At 43.6% G+C, this 22199-nt stretch overlaps 1 protein-coding gene across 2 annotated transcripts in view; it reads left to right on the forward strand.

Moving 5' to 3' along the window:
• The window catches only part of LOC129703234 (mucin-like protein), a 155051-nt gene that overhangs the window by 78574 nt on the left and 54278 nt on the right, over nt 1–22199 (forward strand). For both annotated transcript variants that reach the window (XM_055645528.1, XM_055645529.1), the window contains 8 exons: nt 645–856; nt 4204–4273; nt 6100–6267; nt 10651–10767; nt 10891–11154; nt 16343–16489; nt 19885–20069; nt 20293–20473. In XM_055645528.1, the coding sequence (XP_055501503.1) occupies nt 645–856; nt 4204–4273; nt 6100–6267; nt 10651–10767; nt 10891–11154; nt 16343–16489; nt 19885–20069; nt 20293–20473 (1344 nt within the window). The remainder of the gene's footprint in view (nt 1–644; nt 857–4203; nt 4274–6099; nt 6268–10650; nt 10768–10890; nt 11155–16342; nt 16490–19884; nt 20070–20292; nt 20474–22199) is intronic.

Consider the following 22199-nt stretch of genomic DNA (forward strand, 5'->3'; position numbering starts at 1 on the left):
GCTTCATCTTGGGTTACACAAAAAAGCTGGAGAAACTCAGCGGGTGCAGCAGCATCTATGGAGCGAAGGAAATAGGCAACGTTTCGGGCCGAAACCCTTCTTCAGACTGATCGGGGGCGGGGGTGGGTGGGGACAAGAAAGGGAAAAGGAGGAGTAGCCAGAAGGCTGGGGGATGGGAGGAGACAGCAGGGGGGCTGAGGAAGGGGAGGAGACAGCAAGGACTAACAAAATTGGGAGAATTCGATGTTCATGCCCCCGGGGTGCAGACTCCCCAAACGGAATATGAGGTGGTGTTCCTCCAATTTCCGGTGCTGCTCGCTGTGGCCATGGAGGAGACCCAGGACAGAGAGGTCGGAGGCGGACTGGGAGGGGGAGTTGAAGTGCTGAGCCACCGGGAGGTCAGCTTGGTTATTTTCCCTTTCTTGTCCCCACCCACCCCCGCCCCCTATCAGTCTGAAGAAGGGTTTCGGCCCGAAACGTTGCCTATTTCCTTCGCTCCATAGATGCTGCTGCACCCGCTGAGTTTCTCCAGCTTTTTTGTGTAACCTTCGATTCTCCAGCATCTGCAGTTCCCTCTTAAACAAATGGCTTCATCTTAATTTTAATAATAGACTTTAAAGTTACTTTTTTGTTACACTTACCAGGTTTCTTATTCGGAGATCCTCATGTGGTGACCCTGGATGGAACAAAATACACATTTAATGGTCTGGGTGAATTTGTTATATTAAATGTGAAAGATGAAAATAATACGGTTACGTTCAGTTTACATGGTCGAACCCTCAGAGCTGGAGAAAATAGAACATCAGAGGCTACAAACTTTGTAGCACTGGCAGCACAAGGACCCAGTGGAACAAAGGTGATTAGTATTAGTTATATTGGTTCATAGTATTCTGCATTATTCTAATAAATATCTTGCCATCTGTGAAGTGACATTTTAGTTCAGGCACTCATTCCGTGGCAGCTGGAATGTCATAGATTGCTTGCAGTGCGGAGAATGCTTTTTCATACGGTTGGCAATAACCTTTCTTAGGACGGTTACACAACTAAATACACGTTTCCAATCAATTCAACACCATGAAGTAAAAAAGCTTACAAGTCAATTGTAAAGATGTGTTTAAATATTGCCAATTGTTTGTGACATAGCTATTGTGTAGTAGACTGTGGGAAGCCAGAGTGGAAATAGCAGGTGCTCTGGCTGAGATATATGATCATCATTGGACATAGGGGAGTTTCCGAAAGACTGGAGGTTGGCTAATGTTGTGCCGCTATTCCAGAAATGCTGTAAGGAAAAGCTTGGGAACTGTAGACCAGAGGGCCTAACATCTGTGGAGGCACATTACTGGAGAGTATTCTGAGATAAAATATATTTATATATGCATTTGGATTGACTAGGTTTGTTTAGGGAATGTCAGCATGCTGCTTGTGTACATGGGAAGTCATGTCTTAAGAATCTGAACTTTTTGAAGACATAGACAAAAAGGTTAATGAGGGCAAAGTTGTAGCTGGTGTCTATTTGGACTTCAGCAAGGCATTTGATAGGATTCCATGTGGTAGATTGCTCAAGTAGGTTAGATTGCATTGGATCCAGGGAAAGCTAGCCAACTGGATAGAGAATTGGCTTCATGAAAAGAAGCAGTGGATGATAGTGGAAGGTTGTTTTCAGACTGAAGTCCTGTGATTACTGATATGTCTCGGGGATCACTACTGGGCCCATTGCTGCTGGTTCTTTACATCAGTGATTTGGATGAGAAAGTAGTAGGCATGATTAGTAAGTTTGCAGAAGACATGAAAGAGGGTGGTATCGTAGAAAGTGAAAATGGTTATCAAAAATTACCGCAGAATCCTGATCAGTTGGGCAAGTTGGCTGAGGAATGGTTAATGACATTTAATGCAAATAAGTGTGAGGTGTTACGTTTTGTGAAGTCAAACCGTGGCAGGACCCTGGGCGGATTATAGAGCAGTGAGATCTAGGAGTTCATATACACAGTTCCTTGAAAATCCCGGCACAGGTAGGTAGCGTGATCAAGAAGGCTTTCAGCACATTGGGCTTCATCAGTCAAGGCATTAAGTAAAAAAGTTGGGATGTGATGTTACAGTTTACAATATGTTAGTCAGGCTGCATTTGGAATATTGTCTTCAGTTTTATTCTCCCTGTTTTAGGAAGGATATTGTTAAACTGGAAAGAGCCGGGAGATATACGGGGATTTTGTCAGGACTTGAGGGGTTGGGTTATAGAGAGAGGCTGGGCAGGCTAGGTCTATATAGCTTGGATTGCAGGAGGATGAGATGTGATTTTACGGTATATAGTCAAGAGTCAAAAGTGTTTTAATGTCATATTTCCCAAAACAGAACAATGAAATTAGTGCAAGATAAAAACAATGCCTCCATGTGTATGTACTTCAGAGCTAATTTTGGAAGTTGAATGTTTAATAGCCTGATCGTTGTTGGAAAGAAAGATGATCCTGAACCTGGATGTTACAGTTTTCATGAGGGGAATTGATAGGGCGAATATACGGAGTTTTTTTACCCAGAGTATGGGAATCAAGAACCAGTGGACATAAGTTTAAGGTGAGAGGGAGAAAATGTAATTGGAACACGAAGGGCACCATTTTCCGCAAAGAGGGTGATGGGTATATGGAACGAGCTGCCAGTGGAGATAGTTGATGCAGATAATATTTAAAAGACATTTGGACAGGTACATGGGTAGAAAAGGTTTTGAGGAATATGGGCCAAATGCAGGAAGGGGGGAAGTGTAGATGGACAGCACGGGCAAGTTGGGCCAAAGGGCCTGTTTGCTTGTTGTATCGCGATGACTCTGTAACTAGGTTTGAAAACAATTTAGAATGTTATTGTAACCTTGGCAATGAGCAACCTTATTTGCCAGCAGTGACTACCACAAAATCACAAGCACACTGCACTCTTGATCCTCTTAGCCCGTCAGTAAATTCACACCCCTGGTCCTCAAATCAGATCGTTGTTAAAATAACTGTATCATGGGTCTTCACTCGGATCATAGATTAACATGGCAAATTGGACCCGTAATAAAATCAAGGCCCAGCCATTTTTAAAAAACATTCTGCTGGATTACAGCTGTGTCACTTCTTAGTGTAGAATAAAATTAGTTTGTCTGAATGAAGGGGGATATCTGTTACTCCCTCTCCCTCCTCTTCCCCACATTCCATTAAATCATTCACCACCCTCGCCTCAACACAAACTAATTTCACCCAGGTGACTTGGTTAAAGTCAAGACATTAGTGTGTGCTAAGAATATTTATTCTGAATGACCAAAGAATTTTATATTAAGCTTTTTCTTCAACATTTTCAAGAGCACTTTTTTTTAAAGAATTAAGAAAATTTAATTAAGAGGTTTAAAGCCCTGTCCCATGGTACATGTTCATTCCAAGAGCTCTCCCAAGTAGAAAAAAAATCAAACTCGTGGTAAGCACGGAGAATGAACGTAGCGGGTACGTCGGAACTCAGGGACGTCTCTTAGCGGCTCGTACCGCTAACGGCAGGGACTCAGGAAGACTCACTAATGGCAGGTAACAACGGGAAGACTCGTGAAGATTTTTCAACATGTTGAAAATGTCCAAGAGAGCCTCAAGTGCTGACGAGTGGCCATTGCCATAAATCTCCGAGTTTGAATCAGGGCAAACTCGGGAGAGCTCTTGGAATGAACTCGTACCGTGGGACAGGGCTTTTACCAGAATGATCCCAGGCATGAATTGGTTAACATATGATGAGCATTTGACAGCACTGGGCCTGTAGTCACTGGAGTTTAGATGAATGAGGGGGGACCTCATTGAAATGTACAGAATCGTGACAGGCTTGGATAGAGTGGACGTGGAGAGGATGTTTCCACTAGTGGAAGAGTCTAGGACTAGAGGTCATGGCCTCAGAATTAAAAGAGGTTCTTTCAGGAAGGAGATGAGGAGGAATTTCTCTAGTCAAAGGGTGTAATTCTTTGTCAGGTCAATGGATATATTTAAGGCAGACAAAGATGGATTCTCGATTTGAGGTTATGGGGAGAAGGCAGGAGAATGGAGTTAGGAGGGAGAGATCAGCCATGATTGAATAGCGGAGTAGACCTGATGGGCCAAATGGTCTCATTCTGCTCCATGATATTATGGTACAATTATGTTTGCAAATATTTGGCATTCATTTTTTTTGGATACAGGTGATGAAATAATTTTATTTTTACAGGTTCAGTGGAATCTCGAGAATGAAGATGAACTAACTCTTCTGGTCGATGGGAATATTGTAAATGTAACAGGTTGGAATGAATAGTCTTTGCCTTAATTAATTCATATTGCACCTTAACATTAAAATAGCTATTACAATGATGAAATCATCCTGAACAGATATTTAGCAGAAATGTATACAATAGAGATTTGATTTTGGTACCAAATGCGTATCACCCTATCAAAGGATCAACTGGTAGGACAGATCAAAATCTCTTACGTTTCTTCCTCATTTCAAATATTCTAATGAACTCCAGTAGCAAAGAGATCCCTGGTTTCTCTATGAGGGCCACATTAGACAGATTTTTCCTCTCCTTTCCTTATAGACGTAGGCCATTTTTGCTCTCTAGGTAAACTGGAATATAGATCAAGGAGATGCTTCAGCACAGGCATTGGCTTTGGGTCATATCAGCCATCGCAAGGGCACATCAAACCTGTACCAGATTCATTCCCTGTTCAACAGGGAATTCTGTTGCCATAAGCCCAGTTCCTGCTTCTCCACAGCCACACGATGCACCCACATCTTGGTGCATACCCTGACTTCTCTGAAACCTGTACCTTCAGGTAATTCAACCTGACACTGAAGTAAACAAGGATTTTGTCAGGTACTCTGCTCACTTTGATAACAATGACGCTGATGATGATAACTAAGTGCAGTGAAACTCCTTGTTTTTCCATACAAAATTGCCACAAATGCGCCGACAAAGTTATACAAAGTACTCATCCCTTTTTTGTCTGTCCCCACCATCCTCAACCCCTCACCACCCCCCCCCCCCCCCCCCCATCCTCAACCCCCCCCACACACCCCCCCCCCCCCACAACCTCAACCCCTCACCCCCCCCCCCCCCCCCCCCCCCCCATGCTGGGTCCCTCTTTGTCTCGGTGACAAATCCCGTCCACCTTGGCCCGACCTCGGTCTATCCACGACCCGGTCCAACTCTGTTTGAGACTGACCCGAACTTGAGGTTCCGCCCTGACCTCGTTTACAGGGCCTCCGACACGCCCCTGGCCCAACTCCACAGCAGGGCTCTGACCCGACCACCGCGTCTTGACTACTCGCTCTATACCAGCTTCTTCACAGCCACGTTGCCCGTGAGGTGAGTCCTCCCCATCGTCTGACCGCATCTGCTCCCAAGATGAGGTTTTCCATAAGGGTCTTCAGAGATATCCTCGTATTTTAGTGATTGTGGTCCCACCAACTGAAATGTTTGTCAGTTTCCACCCATTGCTTAGGATGAGACCGGTTACCCAATTTCTGCAGTTCTGCTCTTTAGATTTGCATTCAGGTTCAATATATCCTTGCCAGATTATGGTCTTTCAGTAGGTGATAGCCGCAGACAGAAGTCAGACACAGAGATGTTGGTGGATGTGACCGTGAACATTGGCATACAAACTAGAAATGTCTTCAAGCCTGACTGACTCTGCAGGTCTCCAGCAAATGCTCTTCAGCAGTGCTGTAATCTGCAGGACTGACAAGGACCTGCAGTCGAGCTTGATCATCATGTAGCAACACAATATTACTTGACATTTTTTTCTCTTTCATATTTGTAAATTTTAGTTGGTTTTGATATTGTCACTGATCCTTAAGAAGTCCTGTTGTTAAATGAATTCAATTAATATTTATTTGCCAGAGTCGGTCAATATGTATTCAGGAGAGTTAGATATGCGGTAGCTCTTGGGGCTAACGGAATCAAGGGATATAGAGAGAATAGAGAGAATGGGGTACAGATCTTGGATGATCAGCCATGATCATATTGAATGGCAGTGCCGGCTCGAAGAGCCGAATGGCCTACTCCTGCACCTCTTTTCTATTGTTTTCTATGTCATATAGCTTAACAATTTATTTATTTTTTAACAGAAAATTCTACCTATATAAATCAAGTAACCGTGCAGAGGACAACCAACAATGAGACAGTTGCCAATTTTGAGGGTGGAATATCTCTCACAGTTTCAGGAAAATTGGGAGCTTTGACTTTCACTACTTCAATGGATAATGCTTTCAAAAATAAGACAGAGGGACTCTTGGGTGAGTAACATCACCATTTTAAGAAACAACATGTTGTTTTAAAGAAAAAAAAACAGCAATCATGAATATTAACAAAGTCATCAAATTGTTAAAATCTACCTCACAATCCTTTCTTATTTAGCCTTGTGACAAGGTAAGTCTGTCGTCAGAAACTTTTCCTTTATCCGATACAGCACAATGTCTGGAACTCCAGCTTGCTAACATTGAGCATACGTTCCAATGGTCCAACAGTGTTTTAATTGTCACATATGCAACTGCACAATGAAATTTATTTTGCATATACTGTATTACACATGCGGGCACCGCCATCTTTGGTGCCATTATTCAGTCCAAGAACCGATCGGCCTGCATGCTCGATGTACTGGTGCAGTTCCCTTGAACTGACGTCCCATTCCTCTCCTTGTCCGGCCATCTTTGTGTCCCGGCGGTGCCTCCTGCAACCTACCTGTAGGCGCTGGAGGGAGGCATTTCCCTGGTTACCCACCCAGCGATCCTTGCTCCTCGCGTCTGATTTTTCCAGCTCCCTCCCGGTCCCATTGTCTGAGGAGCCTTCGGGCGGGGTTCTGCTGACCATCTGATCCTGCCGACTGATGAGCCTTTGGGCTGGTTCCCAGTCCCGCCGACTGACAAGTTTTTGGGTTGGGCATTGCAGGCGCGGCACCCAAGGAAGGCCGCCACAGTGCAGCACCTCCATAATATATCGATTAGTGCCGAATGGATTGCTCTGACCTGAACCAATTCCCATATGTTGCAGATCAGCAAAGATTTATATTTATTTGATATCTACTTTGTTTTTTAATTAATAAGTTTATTAAAAGTTATTGTTTGCATTATTTTAGTTTAGTATTAGTATAAAAACAAAACTTACAATAAATTCAAATATTTCAAATCTGAAGCTAAAGTGAAACTAACATGATACCACAAAGATTGAATGTACATCACAGCATCTCTTTCCCTCTGTACCAAATTTCCTGTGGTGAACAAATTTCTATCTGATCAAGATGTGTTTACGTGTTATGATGTGCCTCATAGGAAGACTCAAAGCTTTAGAGATTAAATTTCAGAATAGGAGGGTGGTGGGGAGAGTGGAGGGGAGGATTATGTTTTCACCTTAGAGACAAAATGAAATGGCTTGGATCACATTTAGGGTTAGAAAGACCCTGTTCAAATTACCACACATTGCTCCCATTAGAAAAATAACTACAATCAAACACAATGGCTACAATGGCCGATTTTACCTTCTCCCTAAAATCCACAAACCTGACTGTCCCGGAAGACCCATTGTCTCTGCCTGTTCGTGCCAAGGCCGAACTCATTTCCAAACCCACCCCTCTAACTGTGTGATCCCTGCTCTTCCCCACCCACACCACAGCCCACTCACCCCCCCCCCCCCTGACCACCCACCCACCCCCCCCACCACACATCGCCATCGCCTCGTCCCCAGTCCACCCACCTGCCTTCCTCCGTCCCCAACCCCCATCCCTGTCGGGTGTTCACCATACGCCCTGACCCCCCCCTCTCCCACACCGAACGGTCTGTCCTCAACAGAGGTCTTACCTTTGTCCCCCTCCGTCCCCACCTCAATGAATTCCGCGCCCACCACGACTTGGAGCGCTTCTACTGTCGCCTCTGCCTCACAGCGTACTTCCATGGGAAGGAGTCCTCGCCCCCCACTGATCCACTGATGACCCCTTTTCCCATCTCCAACGCACCCCCTCCTCGTGGAACCCCCCTTGTGGCCAATTTCCGGCTTTAGAACTTTTCATCAATAACTGCCGTCGCGACATCAACCGCCTCAATTTCTCCACTCCCCTGTCTCACTCCAATCTCTCACCACATGAACGTTCTGCCATCGACTCACTCCGCAACAACCCAGATTTGGTTATCAAACCCGCTGACAAGGGAGGTGCTGTGGTAGTCTAGCGCACCGATCTCTACAAAGCTGAGGCCACGCGCCAACTCTCGGACACCTCCTCCTACTTACCCGTGGACCATGACCCCACTGACGAGCACCAGGCCACCATCTCCAGCACCATCACTGACTTCATCCACTCCAATGCCCTACCCGACCGAGCCTCCAACCTCATCGTTCCCCAGCCCCGCACAGCCCGATTTTACCTTCTCCCTAAATTCCACAAACCTGACTGTCCCGGAAGACCCATTGTCTCTGCCTGTTCATGCCCCACCGAACTCATTTCCAAATACCTTGACTCCATCCTATCACCCTTGGTTAAATCCCTCCCTACCTATGTTCAATACACCTCAGACACTCTCCGTCGTCTCCGCGCATTCCATTCTCTAGGCCCTCACCCCCTCATCTTCACCATGGACGTCCAGTCACTCTACACCTCCATCCCCCACCACGATGGTCTCAAAGCCCTCCGGTTCTTCCTCGACCAGAGAAGCAACCTATACCCAACCACTGACACTCTCCTCCGCCTAGCGGAGCTGGTCCTTACCCTCAATAACTTCACGTTCGACTCCTCCCATTTCCTCCAAATACAAGGCGTAGCTATGGGCACACGCATGGGCCCCAGCTATGCCTGCATATTTGTCGGTTACGTCGAGCAATCCTTGTTCAACACATACCAGGGCCCCATCCCCGACCTCTACCTCCGCTACATCGACGACTGCTTTGGTGCCACCTCCTGCACCCGCACACAACTGACTGACTTCATCCACTTCACCACTAACTTCCATCCGGCACTCAAATACACCTGGACCATTTCCGACACTTCCCTGCCATTCCTTGACCTCACTATCTCCATTGCAGGTGATAGACTTCTGACCGACATACACTATAAACCCACTGACTCCCATGGCTATCTGGACTACACTTCTTCCCACTCTGCTTCCTGTAAGGACTCCATCCCCTACTCCCAATTCCTCCGTCTACGCCGCATCTGCTCCACGGATGAGGCGTTCAACACCAGGACATCTGAAATGTCCTCATTATTCAGGGAACGGGGGTTCCCCTCCTCCACCATAAATGAGGCTCGCACCAGGGTCTCTTCCATACCCCGCAACACTGCTCTCTCTCCCCATCCCCCCACTCGCAACAAGGGCCGAGCCCCCCTAGTCCTCACCTTTCACCCCACCAGCCGTCACATACAAAAAGTAATCCTCCGTCAGTTTCGCCACCTCCAACGTGACCCCACCACTCGCCACATCTTCCCATCTCCCCCCATATCTGCCTTTCGCAAAGACCGCTCCCTCCATAACTCCCTTGTCAATTCTTCCCTTCCCTCTCGTACCACCCCCTCCCCGGACACTTTCCCTTGCAACCGCAAGAGATGCAAGACTTGTCCCTTTACCTCCCCCCTCGACTCCGTTCAAGGACCCAAGCAATCGTTCCAGGTGCGACAGAGGTTTACCTGCATCTCTTCCAACCTCATCTATTGCGTCCGCTGCTCTAGATGTCAGCAGATCTATATCGGTGAGACCAAGCGGAGGTTGGGCGATAGTTTCGCCGAACACCTCCGCTCGGTCCGCAATAACCAAGCTGACCTCCCGGTGGCTCAGCACTTCAACTCCCCGTCCCACTCCGTGTCCGACCTCTCTGTCCTGGGTCCCCTCCATGGCCACAGCGAGCAGCACCGGAAATTGGAGGAACAGCACCTCATATTCCGTTTGAGGAGTCTGCATCCTGGGGGCATGAACATCGAATTCTCCCAATCTTGTTAGTCCTTGCTGTCTCCTCCCCTTCCTCAGTCCCCCTGCTGTCTCCTCCCATCCCCCAGCCTTCGGGCTCCTCCTCCTTTTTCCTTTCTTGTCCCCGCCCACCCCAGCCCCCGATCAGTCTGAAGAAGGGTTTCGGCCCGAAACGTTGCCTATTTCCTTCGCTCCATAGATGCTGCTGCACCCGCTGAGTTTCTCCAGCTTTTTTGTGTACCTACAATGGCTACATAGTTCTTTGAAATTAGGTCATGAAAGGTTCGACCTGTAGCAAGCTGTTTCTCATGTCTCTGCTAAGAGTTTAGGCTAATTTTGACTGCTTGTAAATTCACATTTCCTGCATGTTCAAGTGTTTTCTTGTCATACTAGACTAAGTGGGACCTGTTGGGTCCCTGTCACATGGGAGGCCTGGTCCCCTAACGCACACAAATAAACATAAAAGCTAACAAACAATAATTGTGCAAAAAGACAAAACCAATGCCCCCAATTCTTAGTTTAGAGCTTCTTTGAAGGTTGCAGTGTTTAATAGCCTGATGATTGTTGGGACAAAGCTTTTCCTAAACTTGGAAACAGTTACAGTTTTCATTTTACAGTTCCTTTCTCCTCAATTTAGTTGGTAGTGTAAAGTAATTTTAGAAGTTTTGAACCAGAGTAAAGTATAGGAATAGGTGGTATAACCACAAAATTCTTTCCTGGTTTTTTTACTAGGAGTCTGGAATGATGACAAAACAGATGACTTTAAAGCTGCTGATGGACGATACCTTGAATATAATGGAATTAAATTGCCCAATGACACTCAGATTTTCTTTGACTTTGGCCTTACATGTAAGTCACAGTTTTCATGTACTTAAAAATATTGTTCTAGTTACTGAAATGATTGCCTAGTATTTAATTAATTTCCTAATTATATCATAATTCTGATTACATTTCTCTGTTTGTGTTTTCTAGGGAAAACAACAGCGAATGACAGTATATTTACATATAACACAACTGCTGGAGAGACTTGGTACACTTACAACAACAACAGTTTTGTGCCTAAATTTTATGATGAGCTTTTGCAAACCACGGACAAAGAAAAAATCGACAAAGCTAATAAAACGTGCCAAGGAAGTGATGATTGCATTTTTGATATTTTGAGTACAAATGATTTTTCCTTTGGAGCAGCAACATTACAAAGCGTGAATACGTTTGCAGCACAGAACAGCACCATGAGTATGTATTGTTTTTTTGCTAATGTTATCATAGGCACAGTTTTTCATAATGTTGTAGCTGGTGATGGATTATTAGTCCCGATTTTTATTTATTCTCAATGGCAGATTTGTTCTGTTACACTTGCGCTTGCAAGGTTAAATGGGGTTTTTTTTTGCTTGGTAAATTGTTGAAATTGTGGGCTGCTTACAATGTAGTGAGGGAAACTGGGTTGTGAGGTCAATGTGAACAGGATGAACAACCATTTATCTAATTGAACCAAACCATTTGAAAGAGAGCAAATATAAATTGTGAGTATTCAGTTATAATTTTAAAAAAGCTACCCCTCGGGCTCCTATTTAATCTTTCACCCTTCACCTTAAACCTATGTCCTCAGGTTCTCAATTTCCCTAATCAGGGCAAAAGACTCTGTGTTTACCCAATCTATTCCCCCCATGATTTTGTACACGTCTTTAAGTTCCACTCTCATCCTCCTGCTCTTCTAGGAATAACATCCTACCTGCTCAACCTCGCCCTATAGCTCAGGCCCTCGAGTCCTGGCACCATCCTCACAAATATTCTCTGCACCCTTTCCAGCTTGGCAATATCTTTCCAGTAACATGGTGACCAAAACTGAACACTATACTCTAAATGTGGCCTGACCAACATCTTTATAAAACTGCAGCATGACCCCCCAACTTCAATTCTCAATACTCTGACTGATGAAGGCCAATGAGCCAAAAGTCTTTTTGACCACCCTATCTACCTGTGATGCCACTTTCAAGGAACTATGCACCTGCATTCCTAGATCCCTCTGCTCTACAACACTTCTCAGAGCCCTACCATTCACAGCTATGGTCTTGCCCATGTTACACTTCCCAAATCCAACACCTGATATTTTTCTGTATTCAATTCCATCAACCATTCCTCAGCCCAACTGCCCACCCTATCAAGATCCTGCTGCAATTTTTGACAACCATCTTCACTATCTTTAATACCACCTAATTTTGTATCATCTGCAAACTTGCTAACCATGCCTTGTATGTTCTCATCCAAATCAATGATATAGGTGACAAACAGCAATGGACCCAGCACTGAACATACCACTAGTCACAGGCCTCCAGCCTGAAAAGCAACCTTCCACCACCACCCTCTGCTTCCTTCCATGAAGCCAATTTTACATCCATTCAGCTATCTTGCATCACATGCGATCTAGCGTTCCAGAGCAGCCTACCATGCGGAAACTTGTGGAATGTTTTGCTGAAATCCATATCTCCAGCAATGTCCTTATCAACCTTTTTGGTCACTTCTTCAAAAAATTCAATCAGATTCACGAGATACAACCTCACATGTACAAAACCATGCTGACTATCCTCTAACCTGCCATTGTCCATTTAAATGCATGTATATCTTATCCCTTAGATTACTCTCCAGTATCTTCTGATCACAAATGTTAGCTTAATTGCTCTATTAACTGATCCTAGGCTTTTACCTGTAGGCTTTCTTGAATATTCAAGGATAATTTATTGTCACGTGTACCTAGGTACAGTGAAATGCTTTGTTTTTCATACAGCAGACCGAATCTAAGCAGTGACCTCGACACATTTGGTGTCGACAGTTACAAAAGGTCACAGAACAGTCCAATCTACAGCCTGCCGCTGCTCATTCCTCATGTTTTTCTCCATGGTTTCTCCATGACCTTGTCCATCTCCTGTGGCTCCACACAGAGTTGACCACTTTGATTCCTGAGGGGTCTCATTCTCTCTCTCTGGTTACCGTTTTGTCTTATATGTACTGTACATAATCCCTTGGGATTATACTCAATGTTATCTGTCAGAGCGTTCTCCTCTACACTTTTTCCCATCCTCGTCTCCTTTTGTAGCTTACACCTCAGTTCCCGGAACTCCTCCAGTGATACACATGACCCCAGCTGCTTATACCTGCCGCATGCCTCCTTCCTACTCTTGACTGGAGCCTCAATTTCACCATCCAAGCTTCCGAAGCCTCACCTTTCTTGCCCTACACTATAACAGGAACATGCATGTCCTGGACTCTTGCCAGCACACATCTAAATACATTCCACTTTCCTAACATTCTTTTTCCTTTAAGCAACCTGCTCCAAGCAACTTGAGCGAGTTCCTATCCTATATCTCCAAAGTTAACTTTGCCACAATTTAGAATTTTAACTCATGGCCCCACTCTGTCACTATCCATAACTATCCTAAACCTAATAGAACAGAGGTCACTGGTCTCAAACGTCTCATTCACAAACACTTCTTCAACTTTCCCCTCCCAATTTCCCAAAACGAGAACAAGCATTTCCCTCTCCCTTGTGGGACCCCCGACAAATTGCAGGAATTTTCCTGAACACATTTGACAAATTCCACCCCGTCTAAACGTGGTTTTATCCAGCCCACAGCAAGCTCAGTGGCAAGATAGACCGTGTGTCAATCGAGTTGATTCGAGTCAGGGAGCACGGCAGCCCCGAGCTGCTCTTAGTTGTTACCGGGTTGGTCCCTTAAATTGTCCGAGCTGAGACATCACCGGGCCGCCGTGATGAAGGGTGCAATGTGAGGGGGTTGGGGAAGGGTGGGTTGTTCGGCAGCAGACAGAATTGGTCGGTGCCGGGGGCAGCAATCAGAATGGATCGGCAGCATGTTATAACGTGCGATCATTCGTCTCTGCCCTCTCTCTCTACCCTCTCTCTGTCCCCTCTATGCCCTCTCTCTTTGTGCCCCCCCCACCCCCCCTTGTTTTATAAATGAATTCCGCCCATGAGAAGAAGGTGGTTAACCTGTGGAATTCTTTGCCACAGAAGGCTGTGGAGGCCATCAGTGGAAATTGTTAAGGCAGAGATAGATAGATTCTTGATTAGTTCGGATGTCAGAGGTTATGGGGAGAAGGCTGAAGAATGGGGTTGGGAGGGAGAGACAGATCAGCCATAATTGAATGGCAGAATACCACTGCAACTAAACCAATAATGAAATCATCAGAATCACACATGCCCAGCCGTCTCTATCAGAGACGGCTGGGCATGTGTGATTCTGATGATTTCATTATCCTCACCGAAAACACCTGAGCCAGTCCCACATTTAACCCCCCCACAGCACTTCACCTCTACACAGCCTCTCCTCAAAACGGTAGCTCCGCTATGATCTTTTCCATATTTTTATTTGCTACTCAATTAACCACTCAAGTAGTTGCCTTTAAATTGCACCTTTCAATTTCCCCCACTCTCTTGACACTGAAAGTTGGAAGTATAAAATCAAATGGATGGATTAAATGTCAAAACAGATCCAGAAAGAGTGTATCAGGATTAAGGAAAAGAACAACTGCTTTATAAATTTAACATTAAACAGTTTTAAAATATCCTGTCAACAATTAATATTTGTAATGAAATTCTATACGTGTAATTTTGGGTGCCTGAGTGAGTGACAGATGCCTTACATCACTGATCTCAATACTTAACTGGTGGCAAGATTATTTTCTTTCACACATGCAGAAACCATTCCATTCAATACTTTTATTGATGACGTTTCTGCAAGGATAAAATTCAGGTGGCACATCAAGACTGAAACTTCTGGACATTTATTTTAACTGTCCTTCAGCCCCTTGCCTGAACTTGTCATATTATTACTGCATAAAATATAGAAAATACTATTGACCTGGTATTAGGTTTAGTTGAGTTTAGAGATACAGCCTGGAATCAGGCCCTTCGGCTCACCAAGTCCACACTGACCAGCGATCCCCACACATTAACACTATCCTGGGGGCAATTTACATATATACCAAGCCAATTAACCTACAAACCTGTGCTTCTTTGGAGTGTGGGAGGAGTGTGGGAGGAAACCAAAGATCTCAGAGAAAACCCACACGATCACGGGGAGAACATACAAACTCCATACAGGCAGCACCCATAGTTGGTATTGAACCCAGGTCTCTGGCGCTGTATAGGGCCTGTCCCACTTAGGCAATTTTTTAGGTGACTGCCGGCGACTGTCATAGTCTTAGCAGGTCGACTGGACTGGACTGGACCCCCCCCCCCACGACAATGTCTACGACAAGCTACAACAAAGTCAAGCTACAGCAAGCTACCGACAACCGGCAACCCATTAGGACGTCCACCTACGACCGCACAGGCGACAACCTACGACAACCGAAGTCAATCTACATCCACCCGCGACAAGCCATGACAAGCTATGACCCTGTCGACGACAACTGAAGACAACTGAAGACAATTCAGTCGCGGTACCTGTCGCCGGTTGACGTAGGTAGCCGTCAATGGAATTCACCAAAGTCGTCACCTGGTGACAACCTACGACAGCACCTACATCTGGAGAAGTCAAGCTACGCTCATTGGCATCAACCCACTGTCGCCAAAAATATTTGAACATGTTGAAAACCCAGCATTGACCAGAAAGATGCTTCTTTTTCTTGTGAATGGCGTGCACAGCCTATCTTTGTAGGTCAACTTGTTCTATTTGATTGTGCTCGCCAGGTTGAATGCATTTGTCGAAACAGGGCGGACCATGTGAAGGTTGCATTCTCCCACCCCAGAAAGACGCTGTGACTCTTTGGGCGACTGAGGAGACTGCTCATGACCATATAGTCGACACCCTGGCAACCATGTGGCGACAGCCTAGCCACCTGTAGTCACCTAAAAAATAGCCTAAGTGGGACAGGTCGTCAAGGCAGCAACTCTACCGCTGCGCCACCATGCCGTAATGTATTGTGACAATGAATGTTCCAAATATAAGTGATAGGAAGTTAATATAATGAGGTCATCTGTTCAGTATTCAATATCTGAAAAGTAGCATGAAACATGATATTGCAATTTTATTTCTATGTTACTCTGAACTTGGAAACAAAATGAAATTTCCAGGCTGGAAATTCTGTTGCATGCCAAAAGACCTTAATTTTTTTAAACCAATAGTTCACTTAAAGCAATTGGCAGCTGTGTGAGCAGACACTACACTATTATAAATTGTGTTGTTGTCCACAAATCTCACCTGGATCCTTTACGAGTCACCAAACCATTGTGGATTTTAAACCACCGATGAATTTCTGCCTCCCCAACACTGAGTTGGTTTGAATTTTTCATAAATGAAATCCACATACATCATGATTTTGAGTATAATGTCTTAAATTTGTTTGCACGCTGAAGGTAACATAAGACTGAAGACTTTGAATAACAGTCATGTATTTTTCACAGATAATTTCCCTCCTAACATCACTGGAGAATCATCCCTTCAGACTCGTCTCAATGAACCTGTTTTCATTCTTTTTACTGCTACTGATGCCAACAATGATGATGTGACATTTGTAGTCTTGACTAATTCATCAGATATCACAATGACAAGTAAGGATTGGATATTCGTGACTTTTGTCACATTTATTTACCGCTCTAGTTATGTATTAGGTTGAAATTCAATCGACACCGAAGATGATATTTTGATTATGGGTGCTTGACCATCTGCATGTAGTAGCAAAGGGGATACTTGAGAAAAACTGGGAACTCAAGAGAGGAGGAATACAATTGCTTAGCTCATAGTTGACACAACGGATGACACAAAGCTGGGTGGCAGTGTGAGCAGCGAAGAGGATGCTATGAGGCTGCAGGGTGACTTGGATAGGTCGGGTGAGTGGGCAGATGCATGGCAGATGCAATATATGGATAAATGTGAGGTTATCCACTTTGGTGGCAAGAACAAGAAGGCAGCTTATATTCACTGGAATTTAGAAGGATGAGAGCAAATCTTATAGAAATATAACATTCTTGAGGGATTAGACGGGATAGATGCAGGGGAAATGTTCCCTCTGTTGAGGAGTCCAGAACCAGGTGTCCCAGTTTAAGAATAAGGGGTAGGCCACTTAGGACAGATGAGGAAATTATTTTATACCCTGAGTTGTGAATCTGTGGAATTCAGTGGAGGCCAATTAGAAGGCAGAAGGCAGAAGGCAGTGAAGGCCAATTCACTGGATGTATTCAAGCAAGAGTTAAATATAGCTCTTAGGGCTAGCAGAATAAAGGAATATGGGGAGAAAGCAGGAGTGGGATACTGATTTAGGATGATCAGCCATGATCATATTCAATGGTGGTGCTGGTCAAAGTTTTCTATGTTTCCATATTTCTATTTATGTTTTAGTACAGAATTTATTTTAAAAGTCATCTAAATGTATTGGAATCCCAATGGTTTTTCATGTTTTTAATGTTGTTCTCCTGAGAATTCAAATGACTCTTTCTGGAATCAAAGAATTTAGATCTAATTTGGTTGATTGGTTACCTTCTTTAGTTAACTTGTGATCTCTACTGGCCAAACCAGTATTTATGGACCATCCATAATTGCCTTTGTGAAGGTGGGAATGAGCTACATTATTGTACCACTGCAGCCTTTCCATTGAAGATATTGTCACAGTGCTGTTCAGTAAGGAGTTGCAGGATTTGAATCCAGTGGTGATGAATGATTGGTATTGCCAAGATTGTGTGTGACTTGGAGGAGGATCTACAGATGGTGGTATCTTCAATCTTGAAGGTAAAGGATGTGGGTATGTTATGATTGCTGGAGTAGCCTAGGCAAGAAACCTCATAGCATTTTTTGGATGATACATATCAGTTTCATTTCAGTTTAATTTATTGTCACATGTACCGAAGTACAGTGAAAATATTTTGTTGCGTGCTATCCAGTCAGTGGAAAGACAATACAATCGAGACATTTACAGTGTACAGATACATGATAAGGGAATAACATTAAGTGCAAGGTCAAGCCAATAAAGTCCGATCAAAGATAGTCCAAGGATAACAAATGAGTTAGATAGAATTCAGGATTGCTCTCTAGCTGTGGTAGGATGATTCAGTTGCCTGAAAACAGCGGGGAAGAAACTGTCCCTGAATCTGGAGGTGTGTGTTTTCATACTTCTATACCTTATGCCCGATGGCAGAGAGGAGAATAGGGAGTGGCCAGGATCCGACTTCACCTTGATTATGCTGCTGGCACTTGCACTATTTCTTGTATTCCCACATTCAGGGCTGGTTTCCTGGCAGCATTAAATGGTGATGTGGGGATTGGCCTGGCCCTGGTGATGCAATCGGTTCCTTCCGCTGCTGTGCAATGCAACTGTGCTCGATCTGAATGCGCACCCAGCGGATGTAGGGACTCCAGCAGCTGTCTCTGCAAACACCACGGCCACAAAAGTCTTAGCAAGTGTTGCCAGCATCTGATTTCATATGTCCCAACTGCCATGCCCCACGTCATGATCCATCAAAGAAAGTCAATTTCATTAAGATAATTTCATAAAAATGTCATTAAAATTTGAGTATAGAGGTTGGGAGGTCATGTTGCAATTGTATAAGACGTTGGTGAAACTGCATTGAGAGTATTGTGTTCACTTCTGGGCACCATGTTATAAGAAAGATAAGAAAGAGAAGATTTACGAGGATGTTGCCGGGACTAGAGGGTGTGAGCTATAGGTAGAGGTTGAGTAGGCTGGGTCTCTATTCCTTGGAGTGCAGGGGGATGAGGGGTGTTCTTACAGAGGTGTATAAAATCATGAGAGGAATAAATCAAGTAGATGCACAGAGTTTCTTCAACAGAGTAGGTGAATCGAGGACCAGAGGACATAGGTTCAAGGTGATGGGGAAAAGATTTAATAGGAAACTTTTTCACACAAAAGGTGGTGGGTGTATGGAACAAGCTGCCAGAGGAGGTAGTTGAGACAGGGACTATCCCAACATTTAAGAAACAGTTAGAAACATGGGTAGTACGGGTTTGGAAGGATATGGATCAAATGCCGGCAGGTGGGACTAGTGTAGCTGGGACATATTGACCGGTGTGGGGAAGTTGGGCCAAAGAGTCTATTTCCACACTATATCGCTCTATGGCTCTAAGACAGGATCTGGTAAAGATGTTGTGGGAGCATATACTTCTACACAGAGGAAAACATTCAATGGAGAAATAACAAGAGTTCAGGGTCATCACATGTGAAGAGATTTCTGCAAAGGTGAAAAACAAGGGTAACAAAACCAGGGAACCATAGGATGTTGAGGGATATTGAGTGTTGGATGACGAGGACAATGAAAGCATTTAGCTGATATAGAAAACTGAAGATGGGGAGACCCATCTGGTGTGTGGATTATGTAGGATGAAGAGGACATCGTGAATGCAGAGAGAATATCACTAGCAGCTAGTATTAAAGTAAATGTGAAGGTGCTTGATACACACACACACATATATATATATATATATATATATATATATATGAGGGGCGACATGGTGGCACAGCAATAGAGCTACTGCTTTACAGTACCAGAGACCTGGGCTCAATGCTGACTATGGGTGCTGTCTGTGCAGAGTTTGCACATTCTCCCCGAGACCTGCGTCGATTTTTCTGATGTCTTCGGTTTCCTCCCTCATGCCAAAGATGTACAGGTTTGTAGGTTAATTGGCTTTGTTAAAAATTGTAAACATTTCCCTAGTATGTAGGATAGTGCTAGTGTATGGGGATCACTGGTCAGCGCAGACTCGATGGGCTGAAGGGCCTGTTTCTGCACTGTATCTCAAAAACTAAAACAATGCTGTTAGCATGAGGACTCCAGTAAACGTTTGTTTATTGCAGATAATTTCTCTGTCAGTTTAAATTGTATGAAATATTTTGACATTGAGTGAACTAACATTTTATAATTTCAATCAACATAGTACAATGTGAACGTGTAACATTTTAGAAATCACTTGAGGATTTTGTCTTTTATACCTATAGAAAATGGGAACTTTTCTTGGCATCCAACAAGCTCCACTCCAGTGTTTGCCATAATACAAGCCAATGATTCAAAGGTCACTTCTGAGCTGGGATTGACACTGACAATATGCAACTGCAGCATCAATTCAATCTGTGATTATTCCAGATCAGTTATCAGCATGGAATCAGATAATGCCATGTTTGTGGTAAGTTAAATCAAAGACATGCTTAATAACTTAGTTATTGCTCCAAATAGTATATTATTTTATTGGAAGCTCTAAAACTAAATAGACTATGCCATCTTGATGTAGACAATTCAGTTATGGTAATGTTTGGATGTGGGCCTGGCAAGCAAAAAAAAGTAATAATTAGAACATGAAAGCTCTCTGGATCCTTTATCAATCAATATAATTTCTGTTGACAATTTAGGTTGCAGCATGTAACTGTACTCCTGCATATATTGGTGATTATTGCACTGAAGATTTTGATGCCTGTCAAGACAACCAATGTTTCTTAAATGATACCTGCAAAGATCAACCTGCACCTCTCGAGGGTTATACCTGTGGTCCATGTCCCACCAATTTAATAGGAGATGGAGAGAAATGTTATGGTAATTAAGATGTCCATTGTTGTCTGCTCATTCTATGTATGCAATAATACCAACAAAATGACCGTACATGAGATAATAATCCTTCAATAGGAAATATGTGTTCAACAGTTCTATTTGATGTTCAGATTTTATCTGTGCTGCAAAGGTGCATCGATACAACATTTTCATCAGTGAAATGTTCTGAATGTTATTGAATGTATAAGTGAATATTTGTCAGCAAAATTGTGAAATTGTAATTCAGATACTTGTAAATTTGTAAATCATAATCAGGTTACAAAGAGATTTATTAAGGAAATGTCTTTAGTCAGAGGGTGGTGAATCTGCGGAATGTTTTGCACAGAAGGCTGTGGAAACCAAGTCAATGGATATTTTGAATGCAGAGATAGATAGATCCTTGATTAGTATGGGTGTCTGGGGTTATGGGGAAAAGGCAGGAGAGTGGGGTTAGGAGGGAGAGATAGATCAGCCATGAGTGAATGTCGGGCCGAATGGCCTAATTCAGTTCCTATCACTTATGAAATTATGACCTTAAATCATGGCTGAGAATGTAATTACCAGTATGGAGAAGAGGGAATTGGTTGGTGACATTTGTAGAGTTTCAAAAGGTATTCTGTAAGATGCTCCTGTGAGATTCAAAATCACAAACGCTTTTGAGACAAATTCAGGCAGAGAAGTGTTTTTATTAATTTCATATTCTGCAGAATAGGTGCCTCTCCTCTGATGTCCCCTAGAGGCACAACGAAGATGGAGATGCTTTCTATCTTTATACATTTCATTCACACTATTGTCACACCCTCATCTCTCCCCATTGAGCTTCTTCCAATCAGAACACTAAGGTTTATATTCCCACGAGAACGTCTCGGAACGTCTCCTGACGTCAAAGACTCCTAAGGCTTCTGCTGAAGTTTCTATCTGTTTGCTACTTTTTATCTAGAATTTCTCTCTGTTCTGTATATTGTTACTTTCTTCTACCAGTAGTCTGGCTTCTGCTGACACCTTATTTCTTTCTAAGTTATATTTCAGAGTTCTAGTATAAATCAACCATCTCTATTAACCCTTTTCTCACACTCCCAACATGATTGTTGCACAAAACTCATAACATTGTATGAATGTATGAGGGAGAACTGGCTAATATTCAGAAAATAGAGAGTAACTTTATTTTTATCAAGTGGCTCGGTTATGGTTGGCAGGATACCAAAATAAATCTGAGCTGGTACATGGCTATTTATATTAGTTCAATTCTTCTACTTAAGTTCTTGCAGATCCAAACAGAAGAGTGGGCTTCTAAACTCAGATTTCAGGAACATAAACTGTATTATTCTGCTAATATTGCCTGAGGTTGCTCAGTCACTGAGTGTAAGTGAAACTGTAACTGAGATGAACGTATTTGATGTTATTGAAAGTTGGAGCAGGTGCAAGGACTCTTAAAGCCTACTATTTTGTAAGCCTTCTCACCAAACTTTAACGTGACCCGATTTAATATATATTTCATGAGGGAAAGGTCCCTGTTAAGTAAGGGTGAAGTATCACTCAAGTATTGTGAAGGTCTGTTTTGAAATGAGTGGTATTCAACTGTGCATTGTTTAGTTTAGTTTAGAGACACAGCATTGAAATAGGCCCTAGGCCTACTGAGTCCATGCCGACCATTGATTACTTATTCACACTATTTCTATCTTAAGCCACTTTCTCATCCACTCCTGACACTTTAGGGCCAACGAACCTAAAA

Source organism: Leucoraja erinacea, chromosome 14 (assembly GCF_028641065.1).
Source record: "Leucoraja erinacea ecotype New England chromosome 14, Leri_hhj_1, whole genome shotgun sequence".
In the NCBI taxonomy this organism is placed as follows: domain Eukaryota; kingdom Metazoa; phylum Chordata; class Chondrichthyes; order Rajiformes; family Rajidae; genus Leucoraja; species Leucoraja erinaceus.